Below are 14,368 nucleotides of genomic sequence, written 5' to 3' on the forward strand. Positions count from 1 at the left end.
ACTTCGATGAAATACCTAATATAAATCTACTTGATATCAAATCATACGGCTCACAACATGCTTCTAGCTCTATTAGTTATATTAATGTAAACTTATATTGGCGTATTGCAGTAGTGTATATAGGGTCAATTAAGGCACTCGTTGGCAACGTATGTTACCTATGCGTTCACCGTATAGATATTATAGGTTTATCGTGCAACACCTGACAGTGAATGAATAACATTTCTGTGCATGAAAAAAATTAACAGTAAAGTATTTGTAACTGCTGTGGCGTATAACCTCTAACTAGTTTGAAGGAGATAGGTAAGTGATCCCCACCATCTCAGAGTATTCGAGTTATCTATCAAACTGTATATTTCTCTGGGATAAAGTTTACACCAATCATTTTCTCGATTCAAACATCAGATTACGTCGATTTCATCTTCGATATAAATGTTGGAACCCGCTAGAGTTACCAGGATTAGTTTACAATTATTCGATATAACGGAGTCCCATTTGATATAAATACCCGTTCTTTTCGTTATAACAGGCCGTTGATAATTTGTTACAAAACGTTTTGGAAATAGCACACTATCTCTAAAATTATGAACGCGAATGAGATTATAATGGGGAAATGTGTTAAGGTCACGAAACGAGACGCTTTTTAGTCTAGATTGCGTAATTTGTAACGACTATTTTATGTATAGTATCCACCATCCGCAGCTGAAGCGGTTATCTATTACTGAGCTGAACTTTCTAGCAAATTGTATGTACATACTTCGACTACTACTACACTACTAAGTTATTACTACACAGCCGGGCTAGCACATGATTGGCGCGACTACTCGCGGCGAGATAGACTACCCGTCCCTCTTTTATTAACATAGATAGAAAAAGACGGGTAGTCTATATCGCCGCGAGATACTGTCGCGCCAATCATGTGCTAGGGGTGCAAATGTCTGGCTAGATGAAAAAATATTTGAAACACGATCGTCATTTTTCTGATTCCGTATTTAGGTAGTTACTCTAACGCATACTGATTAATCCTTCATCTTAAATCTCTCTCTCATCTGACTGTAACTTTTTTTAAGCCACCATACGATACATAAATAAATAAAAACCTTACCTTAAGTCTTTGAGAGGTTTTGGAGCGGAGTCGTTGGCCGTGATGACGGTGTGGAAGGTGTAGTTGTTGGCCACGGCGTCGCCATGTGAGCGGATGTGCTGGTACCACGAGTACGCCCTGCGTAATAAACGTGCCTTAAAGATAATATTATACATCCTCAGGTTAGAGTTAGCCAGAAAGAAAGAGGTAGAAAAATATACACATTTTTCCTTATTTGCGTCGTCTATCGGTAAAGTAGGTGCTTCTCAAAAATCATCAGTCGCAAACTAAAAGTAATCGCAGCGTACGTCGAAACGGATTAATTTACTATATACCTACACGGGGTTTAGGTGTACTAAAAGGAGAACAAGTTTTATACCCATTTATATTTTATTTCCAAGTTTTGACATGTGCCTGTCATATAGAACGCCCTTGGTATACGGTATATGGTAGCTGTCCAAGTCTATCAGTAACAGTAAAAAAATATATAATACGAGTACGTTCTTTTTTGGGTACTAGCATAAGAAAGGCAGTATGATTATCTCAGCCCATGGTTTGCTGTTCGATCGGATCGTAGTAAAAAACCTCATAATAAAAAATATAAATTCATTGGTACAAGCACTAGATTGACAGAAACAAAGGCATAGCAAATCAAGTGCTAAACATGCTACTTGGTAATAATGTGAATCGGCTCTCAACAGATCAGCAGGTAAAGTTTTGAGGAAGTTTCCGCGTAATCCGCTTTACACTTTTTCCATTTTTGTAGATACGCTCTTCTGAACTATAAAAGCATCGAACAAAATGGAAAACACAGCCCGTAATTTCAAGTTAATAATGCATAATGAGAACGAAAGCCTATTGAGTAGAACTAGAATATAAATTCTGGTAATAACCGCCAATGTTTGGTTAAAATGTTTGACTTTCATTTATAGTTCATTGCCTACTAAAATACAACTTAGGCAGCTCTTAAATTTACTGAAGTAATTACAGAATTTGATTGTAATCCGTTGCGAATTTCATTATTTAGACCAAAGTAATTTCAATTAAGATATCTACAATTTGGAGGGATTACATTTCGCTACTTGGATCAACTTCAATTAAAATTGTTTTTGGCCTGCGAACGACTGATAAAAAGTTATTTCGTTTCTACAAGATTGGAGATAAGACAGAGCTTATAAGATTTTGCATTGGCTGCACATTGATTGCCCTCTCTTTAAACAACGGAACCGAGTGAAGTTATTTAATTAAATGATACAAAGTTAAAATAGTGAACCCACTAGGTTTTTTTTCGTAAAGTACCTACATTTGTATGCAGAGGTGCTAAGCTAATAGTGTTGATAGGTAGGGGGACTAAATAACTTACCGTTTGGAAGGCGATATGAGTATGGCGATGATCTTGGCGTTGGGCAGCAGCGCGTGGGCGCGCCGCGGCGACTGCTCGCCGTCGAAGTAAGTGGCCGACTTCTCGAACGTCATCTGCGTGCCATTGATGATGCTCGGCGGGAAGAAATTTAAGTACCTGGGTGACAAATTTGATGATTGGATCAGAGGTTCTCAATTCTTTTTTTATCGCATTTGGTGTGTTTTGTATGGGTAAATACCCCTTGTCACCAGCGGCCTATTGTTTTGCGCCCCTGTTGGGGTACCGCTTGGCATTCAAGCTTTTGGAAAACGGATACTGTAAGCCTTTAAGCGCTTCCAAATCCAGTGAGTTTAACATGCGCGATTGCGCGTGGCCAGTATGCATATGCAGGTCACCGAAAATCAAGAGTACAGAGCTCCAACAGAGCTCTGGCAATTCAACTGATAGTGATACCTATTATAGCTACTTATACTATAACGACCAGCTCCAAACACGAGCAAGATGATATTTTGCTAAACCCTAGGTCTAGTAATCATGAGGCCTTTCGCACGTTATGACTATTACACGCCAGATAAACGTAGGATCATAACGTAACAGCATATTATTATAGCGGAATAAATGAAACCCAAATCAATTAGGTTCATTAATATACTGCGAAAATAAACGCGATAGATGGGATAATAATATAACATTATGAAATCGCATAAGTATGTTACGTGAGCCTGCAGGTGAGTTCAAATAATTTAAAGCAGTAACGGTATGTTTATAGTCATATATTATTATGTATTATTTAGTTTAATCGTAGTTCTGGGAATTTAAGTATTTGTCACAAATATCATAGCTGGAAATCGCTTTGACTTTCCATGAACAGTATATATCTAAACAGTATCCAATTTACCATAGAAAGCAAACTTACATAACTAGCGTAACCAGAAAAACATATTTATATTTTAGGTCATACCGCAAGCGAAGCCGCAAGAGAGCCTCGGTATATGTATAATAATTTTATCTGCAAATTTGCTTAACAACTGATGCTCTGGGCTCCCAGGCGCTAAAGTAATATACCTATTTCCGTATATTTTACTTTCACGAACGTTCTAGCCAACTGTGTTTGTAACGAAAAATAAATAAAAATACATTTGTTCTGTCTGTTAACGTGAAGGGTCTGTCAATAAATAATATTTTAGTAACGAAATGTCGTACTGTATGCAACTTAGCAAAATATTTAATAAAAAAAAAGGTGGGTGTCGCTGTCGTGGAAAACTCGGTTGGAACGACGTTAAGAAAGGGTGGTGACGTGTTCATGTTCATTTATGTTGCGGAGTCTAAAACTGCCATCTTCTCTTCTCACAGGGCCCAGGATCTTTCTAAGTATTCTTGTTTTCTTCTTTAAGTGTTGTTGTGTCGTATGACCGTCTTATATATGCATATTTTTGTGTATATGTACTTACTTTCAATCCGGAGGTCGCGGGTTCAAATCCTGGCTCGTACCAATGAGTTTTTCGGAACTTATGTACGAAATATCATTTTATATTTACCACTAGCTTTTCGGTGAAGGAAAACATCGTGAGGAAACCTGCATACATCTGCGAAGAAATTCAAAGGTGTATGTGAAGTCCCCAATCCGCATTGGGCTCGCGTGGGGACTATAGCCCAAGCCCTCTCGCGCATGAGAGGAGGCCTGTGCCCAGCAGTGGGACGTATAAAGGCTGAATTATAATTATATTATTATTATGTACTTACCTACTTCGATTATATTTATCATTTTAGATGTGTGCTGCTGCCTTAAAAAAAATATGTACCTCATGTACCTGTTACACAAAATACCATTGTAGCTGGCCAGTACTCGTGCCATACACAAGCTAAGGTCATTTGGCAGATCACTTGGTCATTTACATACACGAAGTAAATTACGTTTGGTCAGCTAACGGATGAGGGACTAAATATAAGCAAACACAGTACATATGCATACAATTGCTATCTGATTGAATCGGGATAGAGTAATTTGCACTAGAACTCGAGTGTTTCACCTTTACCATGGTAGCTCGATTCCAATTACTGCCAAGAGTAGTAAAGCCGAGCTCTTACAAGAAATGTTATAGCAACAAAGTTATTTATTGTTAATTTAACATTTGCTTTGTTGTTGCGGCGAGCGCTTTCTGTAACTGGCTACAATGCTAAGTTAAGAAGACCTACGACTTTTTCTTTTTTATCAAACCATTTACCTAAGAGCAAATCTAAATAGACTAGGTTTCAACTCTTTGTATTAGGAGGGTTTATTCACTACATATTGTGTAAATCCTAATCTATAAAGGCAAGATATAAAGAAATCTGTCTTTTGCGTGAGAACTATTTTGGTATTGAAAATTGTCGAAATGAAAAAGTCAAATAATTGCATATAAATATTTAAAACCTTTTTGGCATGAGAAGAAATCCGAAATCGTAATGAATACTTATTCGATGAAAAAATTCGATAATTCTAAAGTACGATAAGACACGTAATGATTAAATAATAGAATGCCTTCCATCTTATTCATTATTCTTATTTGACGTGCTGCGTTAATTATCGATAAGTCGATAAAACAAATTGTTCTCTCCCTTTGACAGAGTTTCTACTATCACAATTCCGCCACTTGTGCATACAAATAACCTTGCTACCTGTTCAGTTCAGCCATTTATATCATCAGGCACGTTTGCTATCAGCGTTGGGACAATTTAGACGGCGCCGTAACGTTGTATTGTTGCTCTGAAGACATTGTAATTACGTAAGTGAGGGTCTTTAGTCCTCGCTAATAAGTAATGATAATGACACCCGTGTCAGATAACTACGCGAAAACCGAGGCCCGAATAATGTTACACTCAAATGTTGCCTTATAATTCTTACGACGAATTACCGTCAATTAGGACTTTTAAGGATTGGATTAGAAGAGGGTTCTTGTTGTCATTTACGTTTAATGTACATATTTATATTAATGTGCAGGTTTAGTAACAGCTAAATTCATCCAACTAGGTTCTAATGATTGGTATTGTAATTCAATAGGACGCTATTATAAATCACAAGTAGACCCTTGGAAATACTTTGCCCCTTTGCCAATTATAGCAATACAAACTAGGTGCCTAGTTTAATAATTATAACTAGACCCCGGATTCTTGTCGCGATCACGTGACAAAAGGGTGATTTGGGGAGTAAATGGAATGGTAGAACAAGATAATACTTAAATTATAAGATAACTAATAAACTTTTCAAATATGCTCCGTTAACATCTGTCCCAGTGGAAAGAAGCTTTTCTTTTTTGAAGTGGATATATTCTGCTAGAAGACGTAGCCTAACCGCAAGTCATTTAGAACAACTGTTGATCTGTTACGGAGAGTCCGTTAACAATAGAGCGACGTCGACATTTTAATCTTTTTTTTTGTATTATCTTATCTTAATAAATCCGTATTAATTAATAGGTACTGTTCCATTTACTCCCCAAATCACCCTTTTGTCACGTGATCGCGACAAGAATCCGGGGTCTAAATAACCCTTCTGTATAGACGATTAATAATATAAACAACTCGACCCAAAAGGGTATAAAATAAAATGAGCCTACAGTTAAAATATTTCCAAGACCATTGGGAACTTAATGAAATGTTTAAATTCCTAACTCAAAACCGATAAACAACAAAAGTGACATTAAAACACGTCGACTGACAATGTTATATTCGCTAAATCGACGTCAGATAGATTTAGAAATATTTGCTAACCAACAAAGTTGGACCAGGAGGAGAGAAGGTTCCTAAGAGCATCAGCAAAAGTGTCGTTAAAAGACCAGATTATTTTTTTCTTAGCCTGTTATAGTGTCCCACTGCTGGGCAAAGGCCTCTCCCCTTCTATCCACAACTCCCGGGTTTGTGCTTTTTCCGGCCAGTTACCGATAAAGGTGTCTAAGTTTTTTTGTCAGACAAACAAAGACCAGATAAACTTAAGAAAACTCACCAGTCTAATCCCTTCATATAATTGTTATTATTGAAGAACTGCAACTCTTCGTAGGTGGTCGGGCTGGGCAGGTTGGGCACGAGCGACGGGTGCATCGCGAGGAAGGTGTAGAGCGCCGTGCTGCCCGTCTTCTGCGGCCCGATGACCAGCACCTTGGGCAGCGTGCCGCACCATTTGCTCTTCGACCATATGCGACGGTGGCGGATGTCGTCGCACGGATTCTGGGCAGAATTCATGATAAGTTGTATAGAAGGAAAAAAATATTTGTATTTATTAATAACACGGTAAAGAAGCATAGCCCGCCTGATGGTAAGTGATTATTGTAGTCTATTGATATTTGAAACATCGGGAGTGTCATTTGCGCGTTACCGTCCTAGTGGAAACACACAAAATTATCACGATGTACTCCAAACGTAACAACTTCAAGATGGTAATAAAAACACTCAAAAGTTACTACATATCACAAGGTTTTCTTTGCTATAGTGACAAAGAGCTGGAGTGAGATTGCTATTGCCTATATTAGCAGCAATTGGTGTGTGACTGTGTGTGTGTCACACGTTGTTTCCGACCTGAGTCATCATCATCCTGGCGTCAATCCCAGCTGTGCCCCCGCGCGGGGCGCGAGGACCCGGGGTCCGCCTTCCGACTCCTTCGTGTCCACGGACCTGAGTATTGGCTGCTTAAGGGTAAATTAACGCATGCAGCTTGGATGTACAGTCGACGTCAAAGATATATTTACAATTGAAAGTTACAAAAAAATCTTTACATTAAAATAAGTTGCCATGTAATGTGACAAGTACTTGTTTACGTGATATATTACAGTTTTATATTTTCACACAATGTGCCCAAAATATGTTTACACTATTTAATCCATGTAGTTTGCCCCTTTTTCTGACGTATGTTCATTTACATGACAAGTTACAGAATAATATTTACACCCAATGTGTCAAACGTGATACACGTCAAGAGCAACATTTCTGTTTTTACGTTTCATGATGCATAAAAACTTTTACGCATTCTGCTACAAAAACATATTTACACAATTCACCTGTTTATTTACTAATTTCTTTATAATTCACCTATTTCATTCTGGCCTACTTTTTATTTATGAAACCTCCTTGCTATAATTTTCTTTACCTTCTTACTTATTTTTATTAATTCATATTAAGAATATTCATATTAGCTTTTGCGTTTCACATGGCGCCGAAAAGGGTTAACTTATAATTCTTCAGTATCTATGCATTTACAAAATAACCGACCAAGGGCGAGTCGGATTCGTCCATTAAGGGTTCTGTACAATTGGCAAAAAATCACGTTTGTTGTATGGGAGCTCCACTTAAATATTTATTTTATTCTGATTTTAGTATTTGTTATTAAACTTAACGGCACAGAAATACATCGTCTGAAAGTTTTAACTATTTGTGAGATAGATGCAGTCTGGTGACAGACAGACAGACGAACGGACAGTAGAGGTTTAGTAATTGGGTCGGTTTTAACCTTTGGGTACGAAACCCTGAAAATCAAAAATACTGAAAATGGTTTAAATGTAAACATCGGAATTACATACTCGACATAGCATTGACGTCATCTAAACGAACGAGACAAACAGACCATTTGACAGTATGGTACTCTTTTCGACGATTGTCATTATTTGAAATTAGAATGCAGCTTTCAAATGTTTGTAAATATATTTATTTAGCAGGAGGTATAAAACTGTTTATGTATGGTTGATTGTAAATATTACATTAGATCTTTACATGCAATTTAATTTGGTACATTAAGAGTAAATATTATTCTGTAACTTGTCATGTAAACGAACATACGTCATAAAAAGGGGCAAACTACACGGATTAAATAGTGTAAACATATTTTGGGCACATTGTGTGATTAACCTAACCTTTGATGAACCAAGGTTGTGAATTTTGATAGAAATTTCTGAAAGAAGTAAGGAAAAGGGAAACCATTTCCGATGAAGGAGTCTCAGATTTATCGAAATCTATTTACGATATAAATCGCTCTCTAACAAATTTCCTTCTTACGCGTGATTATAAATAAGTACTCCTGGATGATTACGTTTAACTTCAATCGAGGTGAATGTTATAGAAATGTTTAGAATTTTCGGGATATTTGAACGGCTTTGGTATTAAAATATGGCTGCCATTTATTATCACGATATAATTTACGAGTTTTAGCTGAAATATTTTCTATTATAAAATACAGCTATTTATGTTTTGCTGTAATTAAACACCTGCCTGTAATTTTCCAACGAAATTTATTGTTACACGTTTCACCAATATAATATCTTACTTTTAGGAAAAAAAATATGGCATTGCATCTACGCTTTGTTCACAAAAAATAATCACAATTCGTAACTGGTTACCAAACAGGAATTATTTAGGCCCGGTATCCAACTACAACAACAAGTAGGCAAGGCTAGTAGCAAACAATCTTAAGCAATCTTTAAAGGCAAGGATGGATTTTTAGAGATCTTTCACGCATTGGTTCATACAACATATTACTAATCGGCAAGTATATAGACAGACAGATCAAGTGATCAAACTATGTAGAGACAGACAGAGACAGACTACATTTCGGCCAAACTCACAAACGCGCGAGCTTTAACAATGCGGGATGGCTCGCGCGGTCCAAGCTCCACATCAATATTTACTTTTTGTAAACAAATATTTGCGATCGAAAACACGTTTGTTAGAATAAATGTTTGAATACTATCTCTAAAAACACGAATTTTCATTCGATATCGTTACATAGGTGTTACAAACATAATTTCTCTTCACCTGAAAATTGGATCTACGGACTATGCATCACAAACCAGACGGACGGGTCGTGAAAAATACTTATAATCAAATTTATCCCTCGACTTAAAAAGATGAACTATCATGTTTCAGATCCCGGTAGACGGATGTATGTGCAATTTCCTCTTCATATTTCAACGATACTTTACATATCTCTCCGACCAGTAAAATATTAAAACATGCGCCATAAATATTGTTTTTGCAAGGCAAATTTGCTCGGAGTCGAATATGCCACTCCGCTCAAGTATTGATGCGTTTGCGTATAATGTATCAACTTTTGTATTTTTGATTTAATGCAGGTGTGTGTAGTAAATTGCTAAAATTTCGCGATAAAGCAAACACGATAGAGTGCAAAGCTGTGTCCAATTATGTGATATTATTACATAGCACTGAATTCATTGGATCGCAGATATAATCAACATTTCAGCCATTTATTTTATTAGGTACCAACTCATTTATGGAATAAAGCGAGTTTGCATGTATTAATTATTTAGTGAATGTTTTTTTATATACTTATGTAATGAAAACATACATTTTTGTAATATGTCCGAGCGAGGCAATGCTGAGTTATGCACTCGACAATGTAATTAGTGGATCCGGGTAATTGATTGTCAGGTTGTACAAAAAGCCTTGGAAAGTAAATCGTATGAGGATACAGAAAAATTACTAACGAACCCTGAATATGTAAATAATTATTAAGTTCTTTCTCGTTTTCTGATGCACTAAGCGGAAAACATGTTTTGCTAAGTTGCTTTATCTTGTTATTAGTATAAATCACGTTTTTAGGTCTTAAACTGTAATATATGTAACATACGCCACAAACCTAGGTTAGTCATTATTGCCATGTAATTAATTTTAGAATTATAGGTATGGTTTGTTTTTATAGTAAGCACACATTATTTAGCTATAATTCTTGAATGTAAACATATCAAACTGATACCTACCTAAATGAACACAAAGGGTGTAGCAGGATAAGCCTTCAAAAATTGCCCCCAAAGCTTTGAGTTCAAAACTACTACCAGTTGATGCCCCGTCAAATGAAAATAATCCACACCAATTTTTAACCCTCTACTGCCGCCTGGAACCCCGTGACATTCATTTAACCCTAAAAAGTTTTTATTTTTTTTCTCAAAACGGACAATTATGAAATTTTTCATAAATGTTGATGTCATCTATACAAACTATCAAAAAAAAAACTAACTCTCTACTTACTTATTTTCCTAGAAAAAAACCTAAATAAAAAAATAAAACACCCTGTATATCAGTTCAAGCTCGTCGTACTATCACCATTTTTGTACTAATTATTAACCAACTACCTATCTACATAATATATAAGTTTCATGTAAATAACAAAGGTGGAACAGTGTGAAAATATAAGTATTGTTCAGTACGTACCATGTATGTAACACGCTTACCAAACGTTGACGACACTAGTAAAAGATATCGGCCCGCCAACCGGGAAGCCATCCGTAATCATTTTTTTTTTTGTTAATTACGAAAAAAATATTTGAAAATCGAACACGGCCAGCATCACGGCCGAGGGCCATTTTTTTTAATTTATTTCGCTTGCAGGACTCAAGAACTTACATAAAATGCTAAGTAACTCAATTACGTAGTACCTTTTTACAAAACAATAAAGTAAAATAAACAGAAACACTTGTTCGAATAAGTATTAATGAGTTTCATTTGTCCTCCATTTCAAATTAACAAAAAAAAAATGATTACGGATGGCTTCCCGGTTGGCGGGCCGATATCTTTTACTAGTGTCGTCAACGTTTGGTAAGCGTGTTACATACATGGTACGTACTGAACAATACTTATATTTTCACACTGTTCCACGTTTGTTATTTACATGAAACTTATATATTATGTAGATAGGTAGTTGGTTAATAATTAGTACAAAAATGGTGATAGTACGACGAGCTTGAACTGATATACAGGGTGTTTTATTTTTTTATTTAGGTTTTTTTCTAGGAAAATAAGTAAGTAGAGAGTTAGTTTTTTTTTTGATAGTTTGTATAGATGACATCAACATTTATGAAAAATTTCATAATTGTCCGTTTTGAGAAAAAAAATAAAAACTTTTTAGGGTTAAATGAATGTCACGGGGTTCCAGGCGGCAGTAGAGGGTTAAAAATTGGTGTGGATTATTTTCATTTGACGGGGCATCAACTGGTAGTAGTTTTGAACTCAAAGCTTTGGGGGCAATTTTTGAAGGCTTATCCTGCTACACCCTTTAGCTCATAAGTTTGCCGTTATGTAATTTATTTAAGTATTTTTATTATTTTTCAACCTGAGGTACAGGATTTTCCTAGTTCAGGTGGTAGGTTCAGGCTTTTTAGTGACTTCTAGTCACTAAAAAGCCTTACTTTATAAGATATTATTAACCTGATGTTAAATGTATGACTATGTTTTTCTGAATAAAGTTTTATTATTTATTTATCTATTATTTAGTTAAAACAATTAAACTAGTTCCTAAATAAAACTTCTAGCAATTTATACAGTACGAATACGAGTTTATTAAGTACGAGTATATAATATACACAAGACAAACTATTATTATTCCAGTGACCGATTAGAAAAATAAACAGTGTTTTGTCGGGCGTTGCTTAAAATACCTTACAGATATTGGTCCATGTCAATATTATCAACCAGTCAATTGTAAAACAATGGATAAGTATGTCTAAGATTAGTAAGATTACTCTCGTTCACGGTGTATAATAAAATACATAAATAAGTCTTCACGCTTAATCTGCTCTACAAAACAACTTCCTGAATTTAAGTTCATTAGACAGGGACCAAAAACGAAACATAAACCTCATTTATATGTCGAGCGTAAATGTTTGCTTCAATAGGTACCTACTCTCCAACATTTGTATTTCTAGCGATAGAATAAGCACAAACACGAGTTCAGGTATGTAAACTCATACACAACTCGGTCTAACCGCGAGTGTGGGTAATAAATCATAAAAAAAGTTTTTTTATATATCACCGGCGCGCTCACAAACATCCATCCAAGTTTTTTCGCGATTTTCGAGCCCTTTATCAGCAGCCAGGCGGAAAGGCGGATGAGAGATTAGACTACAGAGTGCGCGCGTAATACATATTGATTCATACGCCGAAACGGTTCCGATACCATTCTGTAATATTTAACGTAAGAATAATCATGTACCGGAGATGTTTGGAATATTAAAACAGCTTAGATGTGCTAAAGGAAAAATGTTGTGGTTATACACTTCAGTGAACCGATTACTTAATTCGAATAGATTATGACTTAGATTTAGTTTGAGTTTGTATTTCTAATAATATTCGGAATAAACGATTTTCGTGTTAAATCGATAGTGTGTTTTAAGAAACTTAACTATAATTAAGTAATCGTAGTATCTTTTACTTTCATCGATTTTATTTGCTCTATAAATTATAACAACAAAAACAATCGTTTCTAAAATATATGGGTTTCTACTGAATTCATATTCTGGTTGTACGTTATAATTGTGGTAAAAGAGCCAGCCACATATTTATTGAAAGTTGGTCGGATATAAAATACTGTACATAATTCGATCATCGTTGTTGCTTTGTGCTATTGTAGTTCGTTGTAAATTTACATAACATGACATATCCCAATTTCAATCCTAGGGAGTATCGAATATCTGGGTAAGGAACATCGGCTGATATAAAATCTTGGGGCTTGGTCTCGAATGCGCTTTTTATTTAGTTTTTCTGAATATTCACCTTGGCTTCCGCAGGCTCGGTATGATACCGCAGATAGCAATTAACTTATGACAGTAGTTTTCAGACGATTCAGTAATAAAATATCACAAGTGGATATAGCAGTTAACTCAATTAACCAGTACCTATAATTATAATTGATTCGGCGTAACTCGTATTAGGTTGCTATTGAACATTTAATAATAAACCTACACACAAGGGCAATGAAAACGGGGTACCTATGATGAACCCTGAACATTTTAATTACGCATTACGACTAACAGGGCGATTCGAACGTAGACTGACATAAAATTGTACGTCACGCTCGCGCCAATACGCGCTCGAACCAGTCCGAGTAGGATAAAAAAACCCAACATTTTCCAAACCCAGATTCTTCGTAATTATATAAAGTGGAAGTGGCCTACAGATATAACGAGTAGCAGGCCAAATTTTGTTAAAATATCAATTTGAATAAAAGGTTCCCCGTTTCATTATTTCGTTCATTCTAGCAATAACCGCAAAATGAGTCGACTTTAAAGTTCTGAAATTTTCCATGTGGAACTTTTCGGAAATTTCTGAATTTTCCGTAATAGGAGACGAAATTTTCTATTTTCAAAAGGGGCTTTCCAGCTTACGAGAATCTTTCCGCAATTTACGCGTATCTGTAAGTGTCATTTGCCACGATATTAAATATTAAACAGTTGTTTCAGACGAAGTTACCACACAGTTTACCTCAGAACGGTGAGAGGAAATGAACATGCTGGCTGGGACAATTTATTTACAGGATATTACTGAGCATAGCTGCGGTTGTGGCGACTCCGATATCGTATGCACGCGATAAGACGATGCAATTCCGTTGTGTCAATACCGGGATATTGTATTTGCGATATGACTTCCATTACGGAAGCGTATAGGTTTTTTTTATCGAGATGTTTGAATACAAAGAAGTTGAGAACATGAACCGGTATCGGTATAAGTATGCGGGAAAGCCATGCAATTTGGAGCAGCAAATGTTAGGAAAACGTTGTGTGGGCGGTTTTATGGACAAATTTCTATTGTTTAATGGAATTGACAGCATGTAATTGAATTAAAACGCATCTAGAACTCGTTTAATTCGTATTTTCATATGATTATTGACGTCTCAAGTGGCTCAACCAAACTTTGTCGCTTCTGTCTGTGTAATTTCCACACATTTCACATCTGGGTCCAACAGACTGAAATGTGTACGTAGTATGGTTTCTGTACCAACGGACTAAGAACTTACCCCCCGCAACGGTTCGAGCTCGTTAGTCAAACAGACTTTGTGAGCCCAATATATTTTATGTATTAACATGAATTAGACAATATAACCACAACGGACTGAGCTCGTCCCGCCTCAGTTGGAAGTACTGCGAAGGCGGACGGCAGCGCCGAAGACTATC

General features: G+C 36.1%; 1 protein-coding gene across 1 annotated transcript in view; it reads right to left on the reverse strand.

Annotated features, from left to right (window-relative positions):
* The window catches only part of LOC134650339 (bifunctional heparan sulfate N-deacetylase/N-sulfotransferase), a 157,580-nt gene that overhangs the window by 3,541 nt on the left and 139,671 nt on the right, over positions 1 to 14,368 (reverse strand). The window contains exons 11-13 of the mRNA XM_063505300.1: positions 6,427 to 6,647; positions 2,448 to 2,603; positions 1,106 to 1,222 (exon numbers count right to left, since the gene is read on the reverse strand). Of these exons, the coding sequence (XP_063361370.1) occupies positions 1,106 to 1,222; positions 2,448 to 2,603; positions 6,427 to 6,647 (494 nt within the window). The remainder of the gene's footprint in view (positions 1 to 1,105; positions 1,223 to 2,447; positions 2,604 to 6,426; positions 6,648 to 14,368) is intronic.

This window comes from Cydia amplana, chromosome 8, assembly GCF_948474715.1.
Source record: "Cydia amplana chromosome 8, ilCydAmpl1.1, whole genome shotgun sequence".
Lineage (NCBI taxonomy): Eukaryota > Metazoa > Arthropoda > Insecta > Lepidoptera > Tortricidae > Cydia > Cydia amplana.